The sequence below is a fragment of the Denticeps clupeoides genome, unplaced genomic scaffold (assembly GCF_900700375.1).
Source record: "Denticeps clupeoides unplaced genomic scaffold, fDenClu1.1, whole genome shotgun sequence".
In the NCBI taxonomy this organism is placed as follows: Eukaryota; Metazoa; Chordata; class Actinopteri; order Clupeiformes; family Denticipitidae; genus Denticeps; species Denticeps clupeoides.
This window is the reverse complement of record NW_021629841.1, coordinates 23,592-44,384: the sequence shown is the minus strand read 5'-3', so window position 1 is coordinate 44,384 and position 20,793 is coordinate 23,592. Positions and strand designations below refer to the sequence as shown.

Below are 20,793 nucleotides of genomic sequence, written 5' to 3'. Positions count from 1 at the left end.
ATATAAATAAATAAACTCCACAACCAAGCAAGACACTGCAGGCAACCACACAAAAAGAATTTCGCATGAATTGGCTGCATGGAGGAACCTCATTATTACCCTAAAAAAAAAAAAAAAAGTAACCCCCAGTCTGTCATCTGCAGCAGATTCCCACTGGAGGCTTTTGCTCCATCCCTTTCATTCCCCTCTTCCATGTGGCCCTTCTATCGCCCTGTGGAGCTCTCTGCAGTCTCCAGGGGTCCTGGAACTCAGTGGAGGGGAGGGGGGTGCAATGCGTTGTCTCGAAATTTCTCAAGTACTTCTGTGCCTAAAGCCAGAAACGGGAGATATTCAGGGCAACTGCATGATGTGCGAGTAGCAGTACCTGAGGTGAGCTGCACTCACCAGGAAAAGGGCAAGCTGCCGTCTAGCCTCTGGGGCCATGTCTTCGCCTGAAAAATTGGTTTAAAATTAGACATTCTTCTTTGGTCCTTACAATCAAAAATTATTTTCTTATCTGTGCTTTAAATAATGTGACACAGTCACACTGTACATCACTGAAGAAAATCACTTATTTAACATTGCTGTTCATATTACTCATATACTTGAGTGGTTGAAATGTGTTCTCAGTTATAAGATTCAATTGTTTTCCTCACCAACACTCCAAGGGTACATTGTCTCTCTCTCTGTCTGATAGGACTGCATCACTGAGGTACACCAGTCGTCGTCCACTTCATAACTGCTATAAACCGAGGCTGACGGACATAAAAAGGCAGAATTTGCTAACTACCTGATCACTACTAAATCTTAACTTTCATGCAGTGTCAGTCCATTCAGGCTGGAGGTCCAGAGAAAACTGGGGTCCCTAAACATTGCAGTGTAGCTTTTCTGATTATTGGTTCTGACACTTCAATTGCTATTGGTGAAACCAGTGTTTGACTACCCACCTTGCTCCACATGGTTTGTTGCTCCCAACCAGTGCCTGACTGCCCTGATGCCCTCATCTGTCATGACCTTTGGGTACCTTAAAAAAAAAAAAAAAAAAAGTGATCTTAATTCAGACTCAAATACATGGCAACTAATGTAATGCTGTTGGAATGCAGTGTGTGTGTGTATAAATTTGAGACCTGAACTGGAGCAGTTTGAGTAAAAGGTCATTGCCTCGGTTGGACATGATGTCCTCTGGACCCCTGCAGGGAAACACAAAATGTCATTGATAATGCTAATATATTGAGACAAAATTCATATGGTCTGCACTAAACATTGAAGGTGTGAACTGTGCTGCTATTTTTTTATACTGCAGGATCACAACATAAAATGTATCTATAGCAAGAGTTTTATATTATGTATCTATTATGTTAATTATGTTATGTAAAGTATTGAGAATGAGGAACTCACGTGGTGGTGATAATCTCATCTTTGGTTCTTCTGATCAGTAATATTGGACCATGATATCTGGAAGAGAAGTTCAGTCCATTTCATGATGTCAGATGAACAAGCACATTGGTTAACATAAGAAAAGACTTCTTGAAAAGGAAAACCTCAAACCATTAGGACTCACTTGCAGAGCTGCTCTGCGTTATTGAGGTTCATGTACTGCCGGACAGTGTGCGTCACCAACGGTCCTGCGAGAGCAGAGACATTCATCTTTAATACCAAGTAATGTCAAGACGAAGATGCAAAATACAAGACGCTGCAAAGTATTACACTTACTCCAGCTGTCTGGCATGACCTTCAGGGCAAGGGGGAGGAGGTCATCAAAGGAAGCATCCAGAACAAGAGCTTTGATCTCTGGGTAAGACATGGCAGCCCAGCTGGCTGAGGGAGGCAGGGAAATGGTAAGAGAGTGCACCAATCACAGACTAGGTACAGCCATGCAGGCGTGCTGCTTAAATCTTGCTATTTACCTGTGAATCCTCCTATAGACCAGGCATACACCATTATATCACTCAGTTGGAAGCCCAGCTTGTGCACCGCAAACTGAATCACCACATCCATGGCGTTGGCCTCGTTCTGAGGGAAGGGTACTCCCTGGAAGAGGAAAGAAGAGCATTATAAAGTGGTGGATTTAGGAAAAATGGCACATTACAGTTAATAAATGGGAGGATTTCCCCCCCACACCACTGCTACATTCAGGTGAAGCAAACACTACAGTCTTTAATGAGTTCAGATCATTGTTGCGGGGCAGTGGTGAGCAGGTACCTTATTTTTTTTTTCATGAAAATCTAACCAATAAACGTGCTTACCGTGCTTCCTGCAAAGCCTGGGTGATTCCAGCCAAGGACAGAGTATCCACCTACAAAACACATTTAATACAAATCAATATAATAAATAGATAAAAACAAGAAAGAACCACTTGCTGTATGAAAATAACTTTTCATTTATGTCTAATTATTGTCACACAAAAGATGAACTTTATGTTTTTATTTTAAAAGTTTACATAACACTGGGTTGCTCAATATCTGTTCTCAACAAGCAATCTTCCCCAAAATACCACCCATGCCTCCTCTCTTTGTATAACAGCTACACAATATTAAATGGCTTTGTGTGGTTTTAATTATAACTGGCAATAATTTGCATCAATTGCAATTTCTTGTACTGTTTGAGAACAAGATCCCAAGCCACTATATAGTATACAGACACATGTACCTTCCAGGGGAGTGCTCATGCAGCCAACCTCATAGAAGCCGGCATTTCCTTCACAGCAAATTACCTGCCAGAAAGAAATCTACTTAGAATTTAGAAAAAATACATTTAGCCTCATTCGTTTGCTTCACACTTTTCATTCTTACCAAAGTGTTCCCATTCCGCCCTCCTTCTCTTCTGCGGTCCACAAACATGGCGTCAATCTCATTCCCATCACATGCCACCAGTTTGTTCCTCTGGCCATCGAACTGAAGGGAGCAGACCGATACAGAGATCCACTGAAGCCTTGTAATTATTAATTAAACCACATTATAATAAAATGTATTAAAATTCAGAAGCTGAATCATGAAGATGATGGTTGACTGGGCAGACAGACCTAGTCAAGCATTTTAATCCAGTCACTCAGTAATTGCCAGATGATTACCAATGCACTGCATCGTTCTACAACTGATTACTTCCGATACCACGGTAATGTAAGACATTATGCACATTACTTACCAATTAATTAGTCATTCAGAAACAATCATCATGATAAAGGACATCCGTACATGTGATTCATTTCCACTGATTAATCCGACAATACACTGTAGTGTGTTTGCCATATTTTATTTACCTCCTCTATAAGCCGAGCCTGTCCCTGCTGCAGCATGGGCCTCATGGCTTTCTGCAGCAACCCCACAGAACCTGGGTACAGCATCCTCCTCCCAAATGAGTGTGCTATCAGGAAGCTACAGTCAAATTAATTACAATTAATTACAAAGTTAGTTACTGGAGGAAAAGGTATACAGCTACTTAATAATAACAGCGTTGTAGCAGGAATCATGAGTGATATGTGTGTCAGCCAATCAGTGCTCAGTGGCTAATGAATCCCTGTGAAGTGGTTAGTCGTTGTTAGTCAAATGTGATGAATTGCCGGTCCTGACATCGAACTGGTTTATGTTGGAACTGGACTATCCGTGTGCTGTATCCTACCTCCGAAAGCAATCACTAAAGTCAGCTTCTATCATTATAAAGTGAATGGACAGGAGACAATTGAAATATTACTAGTCAGTATCCGTAATCATAAAGAACAAAAAAAAAAGTGCTGTACAATGTAGGGCGTCCAATAGAAAACACAGCATTAAAATGGCCCTGAAACCAAGATAGACGAGAGGTTGATAACAGTGATTATAATTTGATTACAGTGATTCAATTAAACCATATCATCTTAACGCAAGTGTGAAAAAAAGTGTGAAAAATTTTATTGTATTATCTTTATTAAATCGATCAATTATAATGACGTTAATTCATGTATGGAAAAGAGTTACCAATGTTTAGTACTGCTGTAAGGTAAACACTGCCAGTTGTTCTCAACACTGGCAATATTTAATTTAATGTAAAGTGATTGTCACATGTGATGCACAGCAGCACAGCAGTGAAATTTGTCCTCTGCGTTTAACCCATCACCCTGAGTGAGCAGTGGGCAGCCATGACAGGCGCCCGGGGAGCAGTGTGTGGGGACGGTGCTTTGCTCAGTGGCACTTCAGTGGCACCTTGGCGGATCGGGATTCGAACCGGCAACCTTCTGATTACAGGGCCGCTTCCTTAACCGCTAGGCCACCACTGCCCATGGTAATGGTCATGAGTTTGTGATGTGAGACACAGTTACCTGATGATGTGGCACGGTAGCATGCGCATGGAGTTCAGCACAGTGTCAGCAGTTCCCCTGTGTTTCGGCTCTGGCTTTAACAGAGACACACCTGCCTTGGATAACTTCCTGTGAGGTCAATGGAAGGTGGCAGGGGACACGTAATTACATTTCCACATTGATTTTTTTTTTTTTTTTGTCCAAAAATGTGAGTTTAAAGCTAAATGCCACTACCTCAAAGATAAAAACTGCTACTCACGGATTACTGGCTTCTTTCCAGGAAAAGTCTGCCGGCCAGTGAGAGAAGTCAAAGTCATAACAGGCCAGCTTCTTCTGCAAAGGGTCAAGTCAGAAACACAAAACACAAAGCTGTTACAAACCTTGGCTATTTACATTGACCTTGAACCCTGTGTTGCTGGAGCATCTAGAGTTAGCTTTGCTGGACTAACTGGAAATTATCCTTTGTGGCTTCACCTTGTTGCTGGGGGTGTGGTTCTTTCTAGCTTCATGTAGAACGCTGACGAACTGAAGGTACTCTGGGTTTCGCCAACGACCCCAGCCTTGAAGTTTAGGTTTTAAAAATAAACAAAAATTATTTTTGTGAATATATATTTTTCTGATATTTTTCTGTTGAAAACTGATAAGTTTTCCAACGTATAAACACCACATGGAACAATCACCACCACAGATGCTCTAATGTTACATAACACCATTCTAATATGAATGTGATGTGCAAAATCAGCCATGTTCACCTCTGAGGAAGGCGACTCCCAGCAGACATACCAGAGCAGTGCCCACATACTGGCTGACTGGAACCAGCTTACTACTGCAGATGTATCCTGCGGAAGAACAGAACCTTCATTACGACCAGCAAACATTAACTAGCACTGCTACTAGACTGCTCACAATCGTATGTTCTGAAGCCAAACTGGTCAGTCTTTAAGTTCATACGTTGCATATTCTATTAATCTACAAAAACGGATACCTTTTCTGTAGAGATAGCAGAGGAGCAGGGGTGAGCTGTAGTAAGACAGGGACCACAGAGCCGAAGCCTGATGGGACGGATAATGCGATTAGAGTAATGATGGCAATGACAGCCACTGTTATCCACAAATAACTCACAATTAGCCTTTAAGCACGTGCTTACATTTTTTTATTGGCTCAATGCTTCATTAACAGAAAATCAAATCCAACAACAGATCTAATAAATTCCTATCAAAAACACAAAAATGTTAAGCGATACCTTTAATTACAGTCCCTGGCAACCAGGGTTGGATGATAAAGTATCCTATTGTGTATATTGGATTCTATAGCAACATAGACTAACTTTCGGAAATGGGTTCAAATCCCGTGCTGCATATGACAAAGACAAAAACAAACGGTTTCACTTTCATCTAATGCATCACCTTCCTCAAGTGTACCTCAGCACCTTGGTGGTTCGGGATTGGAACCTGCAACCCTTCAGTTACCGGTCTGCTATATTACCCTCTACGTCACCACTTCCCCAGAGACAGATGCACTGCAATACCGGGTTGCTGCACTGGCCACGAGGGTCTGTAGAAGGTCATGCAGACCCCAGACCTCCAGTTCCTCTCTCCTGTCTACTGACCTCTGAACTCACCCACAAGGTCACCGGCACATCAGGTTACCTACTCCTACCACACGAACTGTTCATGACATAAGCTCATTTAACAAACAAACAAACGAACAAAAAAACAGATGTGGATGATAAATTATGGCAAAAAATAAACTAGTACATGGGTAATTATACAATAATGGCCATTTGTGCGTCATACGTATGTTATTGAGACACATCACGTATGATGTGCACCTCAGAGTCACCTTTGCCCACCTACACAGCAACGTCACCATGAAGCCCCTGGATGGGCACTGCAGCTACCACTCACCCAGCCCAGGATGCTGTCGGTGTGCCTCTCCAGACTCTTGGGTTGGTAACTCCATCCCTGTGAATAACAGAAACAGACACGCGTGAAGACCTGCTCTGCAGAAAATCACTTTAAAAAAAAAAAAAGGAATAAAAGCGTCAGCTGCGCGGCGGCGGGTGGAAACAGGAACCGCTCCTGTCATTTCAGCCCCGCCATCCCGCTGTTTCCGTCGGTCCGCACTTTAGCACTTCCGCGGAAAACGAGCGACATTACAGCGCAGAGAACGTCAGTGCTTCCCAGCGACATCTACACGCGACAAAGCGGCGCCGTACCCTCCGGCCAGGGCGGCTCTGCTCCACGGAGCGGTGGGTTCGGTACAGGTTGGGCCCAAAGAGGCAGCGGAGCCAGACCCAGTCCGCCATTCTTCCGAGGCTGGTGACGGAGGCCGAGAGGTGCGACGCCGCTGAAGAAGAAGAAAAAAAAAACGCGAAACAGAATTTGCGCTGACGTCACTGCCTACGATCAGTGACATTTATTATTCAAGCAGCTTATGTTGATGTGCTTATGTGAATATGCTCCAATAATAATCGATTTGAAATAATGATAGTAATAAGAAAGTATAATATTTTGTTAGCCTGCTTGTAATGGCATGATGTCCTTCCTGAGAAGAAAAACGGACTGTACTGGAATTCTGATGTGCTTATGTACATACCTTATTTTAGTATAAATCAGCAATATCCGCTTTGTGGACTTCAGCAAACAAAAACCTAGCAGACTTTGCAGGCCTCTGCAGATTGGACGACCATAATTTTTTATTTTTTAATTTTTTTTATAATAAGAAATTGTTCAGCATCTGTTGCAATATGTAATTGCAATTACTTAAGATGAAACTAAATGTATTTAAATGTATTTAAGGTCAGCTTAATCTTATGCAACTGGGACATTTAGCAAAAACAGAGACGCAGGATTGCATGGCAGATGGCCATTGTAAGTTCTCAAAACAGTGCTGCTGGCCATGTAATTGCAATCCAAATCTGCAAAATCATTTGTCCTGTGACTACAAGTGCCTCTGTAATAATAACAAGCAATTGCTGCTGGACACAGAAATCACTCATTATTTAACTTGGGGGAAACACAAGCGGGGTAAAATGTATTCCAATGCAGGGCTTAAGCTAATTGAAACAAAATAAAACTTTCCAGACAAAATTTGTAATGATATTTTATTAATTTATCATACAGATTTCCGACACAGCCTTCCACTGCTCTGGCAATATGCAACATTTGCATTTAAATGTTGTCCTACCCCCTGGCAGTAATAAAATTCTTCAGGAAGAGCACTGATCATATCTGAAATCACATAAAACATGATTACATAACCTTTAAACATGGATATTAGCATTATGCACACACACACACACACACACACACACACACACACACACACATAGAGAGAATGAGTTTGGTGCTGTCGCAGTGAAATTTGATACCACAGTGTCTGTAAAGTGTCACTGTGTGATGAATGCCCAGCACCAAATATAAAACCATGATGAATGTTAGAAGGCTGTGGCCTTCAGGTGACCTGGCTGCTCATTTCTTACCTGTCCAGCTCCTTGTAGACATTGTCCTCTCCTCTGGGCTTCAGATGCTGAAAGGTTTGGGTGGGTGAAGTGGGGGAATGAAAAAGCAGCAGGAGAGGGAGGGAACAAGAGAGGATTTATGGATGAATGGAGGTGTGATGCAATCGATCTGTTAATATTGCTAATGCAGGGGTTGACAGTGAAGAACAGAAAACAGCAGAGGCAGATGGCTTCCCTGTTCTGTTATAAATGAGAAATCTGCCACACAATTTATGGATTTTATAAGTAAATGGAAATATGCATACAAGTCAACAACTGAGGTGTGTATTTTAGTACAGAGGGCAGAAAACAATTTCTCACCATGTACACGGCACCCTGTTAGGAGAGGAGGGATGAGGGAGAGTGAGAGAGTATGATAAATGTAAAATATAACAGCAAATCTATTTAACAATTAGATGGCATGGCAGATAAGTATGAGATCAATGTGAAATTTGAAAAGAACCATGGCATGAGGTTTTCACATTTTTCTTACATGTCTCAGATCATCAGGGTTCTCATAAATATTCTCCACCTCTCCGGAGTAGTACGACAAAGACTGCTCCACTCCTTTGTAGATAATCACACACACACGCACACACACACACACACACACACACACACCACTCAGCCATCTGAACATCTCATAGTCTGTGCACATCAGATTCCATCACTGCAGATGACACTTAACAGGATGATGATGGACAGATTCCGAGAAGAAAAGATGTCAAACAGGGAAGCCGAAAGACTCACCAATGTGTGAAACACTTTTTTCCCGTCGCCATAGCAATACCCCGGCAACCACAGCAGCCACAGGTACCAGGAGCAGGAGTGCAAAAAGCGGTGGGAGAAGAGGGACAGCAGACACATTGTGGCTCTCTGAATGACAGAGAAAACACAGGAAGGCCTTATTTCTCAGCCATTTAGGAATTAGAATACCTGTTAAGACAAAGACGACAATGACATTTGGTTTAACAAAGACAGATTAGAGTAACAGCCTGTTCACCAGAAGAGGACAGCAGAGGGCCATGAGCTTCAGCATGTTTAAAGAAGTGAAGAAATGTAGGCCTAGTGACAGACAGTGAGAGGGGGAGCAACACAGCGCAGAGTCTGAACAGCGACAATTACTTATTCTGTTCGACTTCTCAATAGCTCTGCCACTTCAGAGGTCACCCATCCACAGCCTCGCCCTTCAGTTTAGAAGTGGCACCACAGCACCACCTCTGTTTCCTTGTTTCTGTCAGTCAAGTTGCCTTCTTATCTACCTAATGTCAATTATTTTTTTATTGCACTTGTGTATTCATTGCAACAATTCATTGCCAATTAAACCTTTCTCTGTGGCCTTGAATTCTGGTAAGTAATGTTTTATTTGTCACATGCATAATCATACACAGTATGATATGCAGTGAAATGCTTTTGTGACTGCTATAGACCTCAATATTGCATGCTTGGTTTGAAGCTTAAATCACCAGCATTTGTTACACATTGATTTACATTGATGGCAGCATATGCAAAATACCAAGTTCTGATTTGGGCAGATAAGTAGTACTCACCTACAGATGCAATGTTAAGAAATTAAGATATGTAGCATTAATATTTCATGAATATTACACTTTCTGTTAAGTAGGTAAGCATTATGTGACAAATAATGTAGTATAAGCGAACTATGAACATGACCGTGATTTCAGATACTGATATGGTGAACTCTGTAAATCAGGCTTTCATCAGGAAAATAGGTATTTCTCAGACTAGTGCACTATAATTGACTTATTTGAAATTAAAGGGATATCCAGGAAGGAGGACACATACATACAACGTCTCGAGACAGGGGTTTATTACATGGAGCACACAACAGGGGAAACATCACCAAACAACGACAGAGACCAGAAATGATACAAGGCCCGGATCTGGAGTAGCCCCTTCCAGATCGGATCCTAACAGCCACTAATGACTGGGAGGATTGTGAGAGATGTGCTTATCATGGGACAAGGAATCGGGTTATGGATTTTTCAGTGGAACAGTTCATATTTATTAGAATTAGTCATTTTGATTCAAAAACAGAAAGTAGAAAATCTGATATGAATATCTTTAATTTCTCTCTCAAACAATTTTGTGTTGCTTTTTGTGTCAGGCCAATTATCTATATGGGAGATCCATCTGTGGATATTTAGAGGACGTAAGATCCTAATACTTTAATTATTCCATTAGTGTGTTCAAATGCAGTTTACAGTTCTGGACCAGTGACAGCAAAATGCTCTAGAAGGGAACCATTTTAATGCAGTGATAATTTATTGATGCCTTTTGTGATCATAATTTCATGTAATGTTTGCCATTATGATACAAACACGTTAGTATGCTTCCAATAATGCATTTCTGAGTGATAGTTATTGTCATATGTCACGTCCATGCGGGCATGACGCGGCGGGTGAACGGAGAGGAGGACGAAGAGTGACGAGAAGACGTGGAATGAAGGACGCTTTCACCTGACATCACGAAACCGGGGTTTAATTGTGAATCACAAGACAGGGGAGACATCCAAGACGTAGACACTGGTGAACACGGAACATAACTTTAAAGACCTGACAATGGACAGAAACGAACAGGGCAGCTTTATACAATTAACACAGGTGAAAACGATTAGGGAACATTACACAGGAAAACAATGAAACTCCGGTCCGGATCCTGGACCGGAGTAACCCCCATTTCGGACCGGATCCTGACATCATAGCATTTTAACCATATTTTTATTACTTATTATTTATTACTTCTTAACATGTAGTTCCTTTCATCATACCATGACAAATTGTTTCAAAAGAATAGAATCATTTTGAAACTTAATTTCCAAAATCTTTCAGACTACACTTTGGTATTTGCACAGGCGTCACTTCCTCATTATTCCATAGTCAGTAGGCAATGCACAAGAATGAAGCCTTAGCAATCAAATTTATCACGAGTCAGTAATCCATTTGGGAGTACACCTTGTAGATTTAGGACACATTACTCTTAAAGAGCATATCTCCTTTGCCCTTGTACATGCAGTAACAATAGAGTGAGGTTGTTGGGTGCAAAATAGACATTCTGGATCCTTATTATAACACTTAGCCATATTTTGGCACATGTCACAGCTTTCAATGAGTGTTGCTTATTCAGCTCAATTCTGACATCAACCAGAATTAATGAAAAGACGTGCGAGTTCTAACAGCTGGTGGACTTAGCGCATGTCACACTGTACATGGCCTCTCAGCATATCCTGACACAAGACCTACTTTAAATATTTCATTTTGACACTGCAGGATGAATGTAATTGATCAGTCTGGGGAAACTGGTAGAGCTAATGGAATTGTGTTGTCAAAGCCAACCCCTTGTTTGACCCTCTGTATTCAGCAAGACTGATTTGCTTCATGAATTATGATAATTGGGTTCACTGAGCTACAGTGCCTTGTGAAACACACACATTATGACACCATTCAGATCAAAGTCAATATTTTTTGAACACCTGGTACACACAGACGAAAAACAACCATCTCAAACATGCGCAAACATACTTCAACCATATGATGTATCTTATGTCACATTCTCATTTTAATTTAAATGTGTTGTTAATGTAATTTCTTGTCCACCTATTTCTGTGAATTTGTCTTTTTTATTACATTACCAAAATTAGCATTATAAACCCAGCCACTGGGGACGCGTGTAACCGTGTTCTTCTTGGTGACGTCCCAAGCCCAGGTAAAAGTAAAGGGTTGCATCAGGAAGGGCATCGGGCGTAGATTTTTGCCAAATCTTAATGAAAAACCAGACCAATTGATTCGAAAAACCAAAACCAATTGAGAAGCCAAAGGGAGACAACATCCAAAATTAGGAGTTTAGGATGTATAATACATCTAAAAGTACTGGGTTATGACTGTGTGCTAAAATTTTATGAAGCTATAATCATGTTTATGAGAAAAGCCTGTAACTAAACACACACTCAGCTATTTAACCCCCAGCTGAGGGATTGTGCAAGAATTGGCTAATGGCAATTTAAAAAGCTGTTCCAGACACTACAATGGCTCAGGCGCCTTTGCATTAAGCATCAATATGCAATTTGTAACGGTGTCTGAACAAATAAAGTGAAATAAGTAATTACTGTTGTCAAATGAGCCGCCATGAATCTTGCTCAACATGAACCTCTGACTAAAGCAGAAAAGGCCTTGAGACCAGAACTAAACAGCCGCAATCAAATCAATCAAATGGCCTTTATTCAACAAGAACAGGCAGTGAGGCATTTCTGTAGTCTACACTGTTGTATACTTCATTCACTCTCAATCAGCTGAGCCATATAGGTGTCCACTTGAGACACACAATACACCAAATAACACCACAGTCATTTTGATTTTCCTCTTTGAGAAATCTGGACCATAAACACCAGCCGGGGAGCCTACTGTGTGTGCATGGACATATGTGAACAATTACTTGCTGACCTGAAAACAGATTGTGTTTCAGTTACGCTGAACCCAGCAGCTAGGCCCAAAGTCTCGAAACAATAACCAGACTGCTTCACCAAGCACATGTCCAACAGCATTTACAGTACAGAGTGAGTTTAGAAAAAAAGAAAGAAATGACAGAATTCACAATCTCTCTACTGTTGCTCTCCTGTTCTTTACACTCACACCAATTATCACATTGAGTCCAATAATATCTTTATTTGAGCTTGTGCTGTACACAAATTGGAGTTAAAAGACATGGAAAATGCACTGGAACAATGGTGGATGGAATCTGATGTGGTGGTAGTAGCCTAGTGGGTAACACACTCGCCTCTGAACCAGAAGACCCAGGTTCAAATCCCGCTTACTACCATTGTGTCCCTGAGCAAGACACTTAACCCTGAGTTGCTCCAGGGGGGACTGTCCCTGTAACTACTGATTGTAAGTCGCTCTGGATAAGGGCGTCTGATAAATGCTGTAAATGTAAAATGTAAATGTAAATGTTATGAATATGGCTATCCTTAAAGGAGTGATTGCGCAAAATGGTCTCATCTAGAACTTCCAGGCCCAACAACACACATTTAAATACGATCACACAACCTCTGTAAAATATCTGAGTAAAAAGAGATGGATCATAAGAAACTGATGCTTGATCTGTGATGATAATGCAGTCCTGGGCTGGCCATGTGCTGCACATCACATGTACACAGGGATTCTAATCACCCCCAGCTACCTCCAGTTGGTGTGGGTCTGCATTTGCTGTTGAGAATGTGTTTTTCTGTGTGCTACAGTGTTTTCTGTTGAATTTATGTATGTTTTGGCCTTCACTCCTTTATTGTTTTTCATTTATTAAAATTCAATTTTCCTGAGCGGTTGAGTATTTGCGCCTCTCCATTTTCACCCCGCCAAAGCTTACAAAGACGTACATGGTGACGATCGGGGGATGCCCGTGGGAGTGGGTTGTGCTGCAGTTCAGCGAGCCACCTCAATTTGGCGACCCCCGCAACTTCAGTGTGCAACTGGTTCTATGCTTTTAACCCATCACCATTACTGCACTCAATCATGTTAAAGGCAGAAATATATTTGCTGTTAAAGGCGCGGTCAATATCCTGCCTTCTTTGTATCATTTTTTGTGTACATACTCAAGTATTCGGATTCGCATGCAATACCTGCATAATTTTTTAGGGGTAGTATTGCGAGATCTGATGACGATTTTAAGATACATGTATTCATTAATTTATCTGGTTTGTGGGCTCGACACTGACTTCTGGTGGTATGGAGTACACACTACTGATTATGACAAACAGTACAAAAGTATATCAGCACAAACGTTAACAACGCAACTGTGTACAGATACACATACAGTGTACACAGATACACAACAAGTATTTTTCTGGCTTTAGCGAGCAGTGGGCAGCCGTGAAAGGCGCCTGGGTATGGCACCTTGGAGGTTCAAAATTCGAACCGGCAACTTTCTGATTACAGGTCCACGATGTCGAGCTTTTGCATCTCTTCATTTTCACCCCCAAGATCTTAAATCTTAAATGTGTAAAAAGTTTAAGATGCTTTTTAAGTGACTGATTTTAACATTGACTCATCCTCTCACCTTTAGGAGATGCTGTGACATTGTACACAGCACTGGCACTTTGTCCATGCAACAGCTTCACAGTGCAGATGTACATTCCTGATGTTTCATCATTAACTGGAAGAGGAATCCGTGTTCTGATCTGACCTGGAACTTTGGCGTCCCAGTGCACCTGTTGGCTGTCATTCTGATGGGTCCACATCACGCTCTGGACCTGAGAGTGCTCCGAGTAAATACAGGACAGAACCAGCTCCGAGTTACTGGATTTAGCAAACACTGGTTGGGGGGGTGGGGCCGTTGTAGGGGAGAGAGAAATAATGAGAGAGAGGGTACGAAAAGGTGAGAAGATCATTAGGAGAGGAGGAGGGAGAGGGAGATCAAAAACATTCTGAGATGAAACATGAACTACTAAAGAGAAAATGGAAAAGTAAAGGGTTAACATAATATATATTCATTAAACAGACTCAATTTTGCCCGCTTTGCTGGCACTGACGGTGACGGATGTATCATGCCGAGGTGAAGCCAAATGAAAATCACTCTGAAGCTAATTGAGCCTAACTGTTGCCACAACGCCGGCCTGAAATTAAAGCCATCATTGGTGGCAGGCTGCAGGTATAATTGTGCATAATGAGATTTCTAATGAGCCTGTATAAAAATACATAAGCCTGTGGGCTGGAGAGGGAGGGATGGATGTGTACATCGTGTGTGTGTGTGAGAGAGAGAGAGAGAGACACTGATGGATTGACCACCACTGTCTGGTCAGCTGTGATGGATGCCCCAGGCGCTGTAATTATTAAACTTGTCCCAAGCTGTGATGCCCCCTCTGTAGTGTGAGGAAGGATAGTATTAGATGTGAGAGCTTGATGTGCTGTGGTATATTTGGGACCATTGCTACTGTGATTCAATTGTGGTGTCATTGTGGTGTTTGTAAGGAGTTGGGTGAAGGCAATAAGTTCATGATTGTGTGCATGATCATGTATTTCTTCAGTGACACTACGGAAAGGAAAGGACATGGGGGATCCCCTTCTTATGTATTGATGGATGTGCTGGTTCACACCATCTGATGTAGGAGATGGTGTCATGGCAAAGATAGATGAATAATTAGGTAATCCATTTCTTAACATTCCTGCAATTGTGAATCAATGTAAAAAGCACTGATGAAGAATGGCCTGCTGGGAAATATCATGGACATTCAGTTTAATAAAAAATGTGAAACTATACTTTCCTACACATTCCAATCTGTTTGGTCAAAACGTGAGTGCCTGCCTCTCATCACCAGTAATTGCAGATATTTGTGTCCAATGTCATCATAAAACATGGGAATTTTTCACCTACTATAGAAGCTTCAAAGTTTCTACATTTACATTGTACTACCTTTTACTTTTGGAGGTGTTCTATAAATTGAGTTGTTTCTGTGTTGGACTATACCATGAATAACAGTGAGCTTCACAGCCTGGATGAACACAGTATCATCAAGAAAGACCTCACACTGGTACACGCCTCCATCTGTTGGCTTTGGGGTCAACAGGAAGTAGAAATTTCCTGAAGCTTGTGAGGTTGGTTCTACCAGTTGAAGTTGATGGTCTGTTTTGGCCATGGAGCTCTGCCTCCAGCGATCAAACTTGTATATGGGCTTCATTTCTTTGGCCCTAGGTTCCTTCCAGAACAGCTGGATATAGTCTCCCAGAACAGAGCCACAGGGGATGATGACAGTTGTATAGGAGCAGCATACTTTTGACATCAGGACTCCTGGAGCCGACCATTTCAGGAGACAGTAATGGAAAATGCAGAGCAATTAAAGTTGTTCCAGCAATGGTGAGAAACTTTCACAATGTGCACAACTTGTTATTGTGACTATTTGATTTTGCTAATTGTCAAGACACTCATGCAGAACAATGAAAAATTATATAACAAAGCCAGGGAAATACATAAATTGTTCAGGCATGCAGTCCTATTGGAATTGTGTTTGACAGATTTGGAGGAGAAATATGAAGAGGTAAGCAGAGAAAGGGAATAGCAATAGAAATGTAATATTAAAGAACAGCTAAGAATTTCAAACACATTCTCATAAATACATATAGGCAAAGAGCAGAGAGAGAGAGCGAGGCAAACTCTCAAAGAGAGAAGAATGTCCACACAACAATAGGCATTATGCTCTTATATCACTACTGTGATAAAGCAGAATTTAAATTTTTCTGATCCAGGGCCTGCTGATGTGACTTTTTCATTTAGCCTTAAGACAGAGTGGATGCAGGTTCACATACCACGAATCTGATTGTCATATGATGCTGTCTTCGTCACTACCAAAAAAAGAGACAGCAGTAAGAGAGGGAAAAATCTCTGCACTGAAACAGATATGAATAAAGCAGCCAGTGTTGTTCTATAAATAAAACCTCTCTCTCTCTCTCTCTCTAAAATTGTGTAAAGAATATCAAAGACTGGATAACTTCCTTATGTTCAACATGGATAAGACTGATGTGTTGGTTATCTATCCTAAAGGTGCGAGGCGTTTTTCCTTCTATGACATATTGCTAGGGTTTAGAAGTTTTGCTCCCTCTCTGATGCATAGAAATTAGTATATGTATTTATAACATTTAGACTGAACTCTGTTTTTTGGATGCTCTGCTACTTCACCGAATAAGCTCTAACTTGCTCAAAACTCTGCAGCCTTTTTACATGCACATGTATTGCCTTCTCTACTACAGCTTTTCCAGTAAAGTACAGTTTTGACTTTGTACTGATTCTACTTCTTGTTAATAAAACTTTGATGGTCATGATCATGATCATGATCTTAGTAACCTACTAATCTCCCATAACCCTCCGCGATTCCTTCGTTCTTGGGGAGAAGGCCTACTTACAGTCCCCCGTGTAAACAAAGTTACTGCAGAAAACAGAACATTTGCTTACAGAGCCCAAAAAACCGTCCAAGGAATATTCTGGAATCAGACTGTTTCAATACTTTAGTCCAGGACAAAAACTTTTATAGTCTTATACTTATAAATAGTCAAGCTTTTACCAGCACTCCCATCATCATTAATAATGCTGCAGTAGTCAATGGATGGTAAATCTCTACCGGGGAGCCTCCAGGTGTGTTGCATTGCTGACCTCCCTTACATCCTGCTCCTTACAAGTCCACCTGATCCACAACTCAACAACTCTAATATACAACTTCAAACAGTGGTGGCCTAGCGGGTAAGGAAGTGGACCCGTAATCGGTAGGTTGGCTGCCCACTGCTCACCAAGGTGATGGGTTAAATGCAGAGGACACATTTCATTGTGTGCACCATGTGCTGTGCTTGTCACTTCACTTCTATTTGACATAATTTCCTGTATGTAATTCTCTCAACAAACCAGGGTAATCCAGCGCTGACCTGAGAAGTATGGGTTCCCCTTTCTAAGACTTGGTTTCCCTCAAGATAACACCCCGTAGGAATATTTTTACTTACACTTTTACCTAGGGTAACATTTTACTATATAGAACAACAATCAGATAAAATTTTTGGATGCAATTTTGCATGCACTTCAATATCATATTCGCACTGCTGTATTTATTTAAGTTTGTTTGTTTCATCCAGAAAATATGTCTGTCTATTCTAATGTAAAATGTAAAAAGATGTCTAATGTAAAATATCACATTTTAGATGAATATTAAACATCACACTCATCATCTGCCCATCTGTCCCATTAATACAGACTTGGCTGAAAGACAAAACCTGGCAAATTGTAACATCTACTGAGTGAAAGCTCCCAACCCCAGGCAGCTGCAAGCCTATAATAATCAAAAAAACACGTGATTTCGCCACCAGACATCGTCTCTGTGGTTAATTAGCAGCAGTTGGCATATTTAATGCAGATGATTGAGGAGGTGTTATTGCATAGATTGTTGGAGATAATTTATCGGATAAAAAAAGCTGCTATCAGCCCCATGCTGTGAGATGTCTGAAAAAATTGCACATTTGTTAGCTTTAACTAGAGCTGTTTTTTTTGCAATACCTGACATTTAATGAAATCACCATTAATTAACACCTCACTGCAGAATTCTGTAGCCCTACATTACGCATCACTGAAATATCACTCCAAATCATCTTACTGTTTGCTGTCACAGTAATGGGGAACAGGAAAAGTTTCTGTGGGCTGTTGCCATGGAGACGTGCTTGGAATGTGTAGTTGCCCTGGTCGCTCTGGAGGAAGCAGGGCAGTTTGGTGAGCAGCACGCCACTGCTCTGCACCTTCTCAGAGCTCAGCTGTTCTTGTGTAGGAGAGTACCAGGCTGCATGGTAAAGGGCGTACGGAGGCACCACAAGAGCTCTGAGCCTTAAAATGCTCTCATAAGGCACTGGAATCGAGGGAGTCACCGTTACTGGCGGGAACAAGAGACAGTGTCTGTCACATTAAATCTGTCAGTAGTACAATTTAAGCATTCTGTAGACAATTCAAGTACATAGCTTATCTCATTAAACCAATAAGCTAATAATGAAACTAGAGGCTACTGTTTGACATCAAAAATAGTTTCTCATAATAATGACATTTTGTACATTTTTATGTAACTGAAGCACTGACATTCTCAATAAAGCTGAGGGCAAACACAAAAAACTGCCTGCTACCATGTTGTCTATCTTTAGTAATAGTACTGCAAAAATGCAAGCCTGTTCCTCAAGGTCACCCAGCCAGAACATCTTCATTCCTTCATTCTTTCATTTTGTCTGAAATTAAGTAAACATCACAGCAGTGTGTGAGACTGGATCATAGCTGAATGGTGAACTGAAAAACGTTTGACAGGGGCCTTCAGGAAGTTGACTTTATGATTCAATACATCTATAGAATACAACTGATAAACCATATATGCAGCACATAACAAAAGGTATGCAGTATGAATTAGCCTACATTCAACAAAGGCCAAGAGGGTAACTTTTTCCTTCACACTTTCATTGCCTTGGTCCACCACACAGGAGTAGAGCCCTGCATTGTTCGTCTGGGCCAAAAATTGCAGTGAAAAGTTTCCTGACCTCTGGAAATTCTGGTCAGCCATTTGAGTACTTTTACTTGCAGCTTCACCAAAAGAGATGTTTTTCTCGTTGATGGACAGCACCAGACTCCAATGTTTGGCTCCTTCGAGCTTCACCTTCCAGTTGAGTTTGTATTTCAGGACTGGCTTGTGTTCACAAGACAGGGTGACATTTGTCTCTGGCTTTATCAGGATAACGTTTTGCCAGTCTCTGTCTGAAAACAATGTAAATTTCACAAATAGATTAGATTTTGTCTGATTTTATAAGGAAATTTGTGTAATGATGGAAATACAGTGAGACAATGACATGAATCAAACATCCAATACAATGAAAATTGACCTCTAAAGACAAATTTGATTGTAAAATTGTGTTTTATAAAAAGCTCTTCGCATTTGCAGTGGGAACAGGTAGGTAGGGAACTGTGTGTGTAGCCATTTGTCTGCAGATTTACCCAACTGACACTCCACATTAACGGGTAAACTCATTGCAGGAAATTCCAATCATATTTTCACCTGGCTTCCAACCGAGAATAATAATTACATTATGAAAAGAAGCTCTGCTGAGTTATTTCTGCCTTGCATTGCATACCTCTTCCAGCTCCAGACGGAGCAAGGAGAAAAGCCTGGGATCCACACAGCACAATGAAGAGACCACAGAACTTCATGGCCAGGTCGCGTCTTTCAGCAAGAGCAGAAGTGTCTTCAGAAGGCAGTGAATTAGTAATATGATGATCTGTGTCTTTTTCCTCTTTCACACACACATAAGACACCCAACCAGAATATGGGTTGCTGCAGGATATGATGAAGCCAGAGAGGAAGAGATGGGTGCAGCTGCAGGCAGCCACTGTTCATATGCATACGACTGATAAGTTATATCTAAGTTTTCCAGTGACATTAAAGTCTTCAGCAGAATCTGCCAACCTGATGCTTTGGCTACAGAATATCTAGCAATTTTCTATCCAAATGCTGTGAATGCACAACATTTTGGGGAGGGCTATCCTCAAGATGTCATCAAACCCTGTCAATTCTCAGTCAGAAAACATTTTGTAGAAACTTGTGTTGATGCTAAAAGCAGGTTCCCCAGAGATCCCTTCCAGCGAACGTATTTATTATGAATAAATTCTCCATTACATTGTAACCTAAGATAGAGTGATGAATGCAGCAAACAGAGAGGTGGTAGAGCAGCGTTCCATCTGGTGCAGAGATAACAATGTAACATTGTCATCAAAACCAAAGAGAACATTTACCAAACCACACCACACCCCACATCAACAACATCAACACTCTATAACTGATAAGTCTGGAATGGCTGACTGACATATTACAACCTTACAACTGAATCTCCTGTAGGGAGCACTGAGGAAAGCAGAAATAATCATTGGCATGCCTTTCACCTCTGTGGAAGGACTATTCCACAATCACGATGTCCAAAAAGCTCTTCACATCTGCTGACACATCTGATGGGCGGTAGTAGCCTAAAGAGCTTCACTCTCATCTACAAAAGACCAGTGGGGCAGGGTTGGCCTAGCAGGTATGGAAACAGACCAGTTATCGGAAGGCTGTCGGTTCGAATCCCGGCACCAATAGTGGCACCAGTGAGGTGCCACTATACAAAGCACCGTCCCTACACACATCTCCCTGGGCGCCTGTCATGGCTGCTCAGTTCCCACTGCTCACCAAGGGTGATGGTTAAAAGCAGAGGACACATTTCGTTGTGTGCACTGTGTGCTGTGCTGCAGGGTTTCACAATGACAGAACTTCACTTTCACCATGAAGTCACAGGTTCAACCCCACTTACTCCCATTGTTGTCCCAAGAGTTGTCCAGGGGGACTGTAACTACTGATTGTAAGTTCCTCTTGATAAGGCTAACTACCATTAATGTAAATGTCTGATAAATGCTGTACTGAAAGTTTGCTGTACATTTGACATCAACTTGAACCTGTTCTTTTACTCAGGACATTACAACTTTGTATGGAAACACTGTT

At 41.4% G+C, this 20,793-nt stretch overlaps 2 protein-coding genes across 7 annotated transcripts; both read right to left on the bottom strand.

The window, feature by feature from the left end:
• Positions 1-118: 118 nt before the first annotated feature.
• On the bottom strand, positions 119-6,595 carry LOC114775710 (protein ABHD16A-like). Its single transcript, XM_028966587.1, has 20 exons — positions 6,471-6,595; positions 6,160-6,216; positions 5,238-5,304; positions 5,005-5,091; positions 4,727-4,812; positions 4,512-4,585; positions 4,274-4,381; positions 3,239-3,353; positions 2,772-2,873; positions 2,629-2,692; positions 2,226-2,275; positions 1,887-2,010; positions 1,693-1,797; positions 1,541-1,604; positions 1,378-1,434; positions 1,107-1,169; positions 927-1,003; positions 636-734; positions 385-431; positions 119-307 (listed from the first exon to the last, which is right to left on the bottom strand). Exons 1-20 carry the CDS (start codon positions 6,558-6,560, stop codon positions 134-136), a joined length of 1,710 nt encoding a protein of 569 aa, XP_028822420.1. The 5' UTR covers positions 6,561-6,595; the 3' UTR covers positions 119-133.
• Positions 6,506-19,587, bottom strand: LOC114775708 (uncharacterized). 6 transcript variants are annotated; one of them, XM_028966582.1, is made up of 12 exons: positions 19,397-19,587; positions 18,687-19,022; positions 17,893-18,162; positions 16,067-16,102; positions 15,231-15,551; positions 13,824-14,078; positions 8,505-8,630; positions 8,248-8,321; positions 8,076-8,090; positions 7,737-7,955; positions 7,442-7,485; positions 6,506-6,601 (listed from the first exon to the last, which is right to left on the bottom strand). In XM_028966582.1, exons 1-11 carry the CDS (start codon positions 19,470-19,472, stop codon positions 7,480-7,482), a joined length of 1,734 nt encoding a protein of 577 aa, XP_028822415.1. In that variant the 5' UTR covers positions 19,473-19,587; the 3' UTR covers positions 6,506-6,601; positions 7,442-7,479. The 6 variants fall into 6 exon arrangements, with proteins under 6 accessions (XP_028822415.1, XP_028822418.1, XP_028822414.1 ...); XM_028966585.1 differs by having other exon boundaries at positions 6,547-6,601; positions 7,737-7,783; XM_028966581.1 differs by lacking the exon at positions 6,506-6,601 and having other exon boundaries at positions 7,195-7,485.
• Between the last annotated feature and the right edge of the window lie 1,206 nt (positions 19,588-20,793).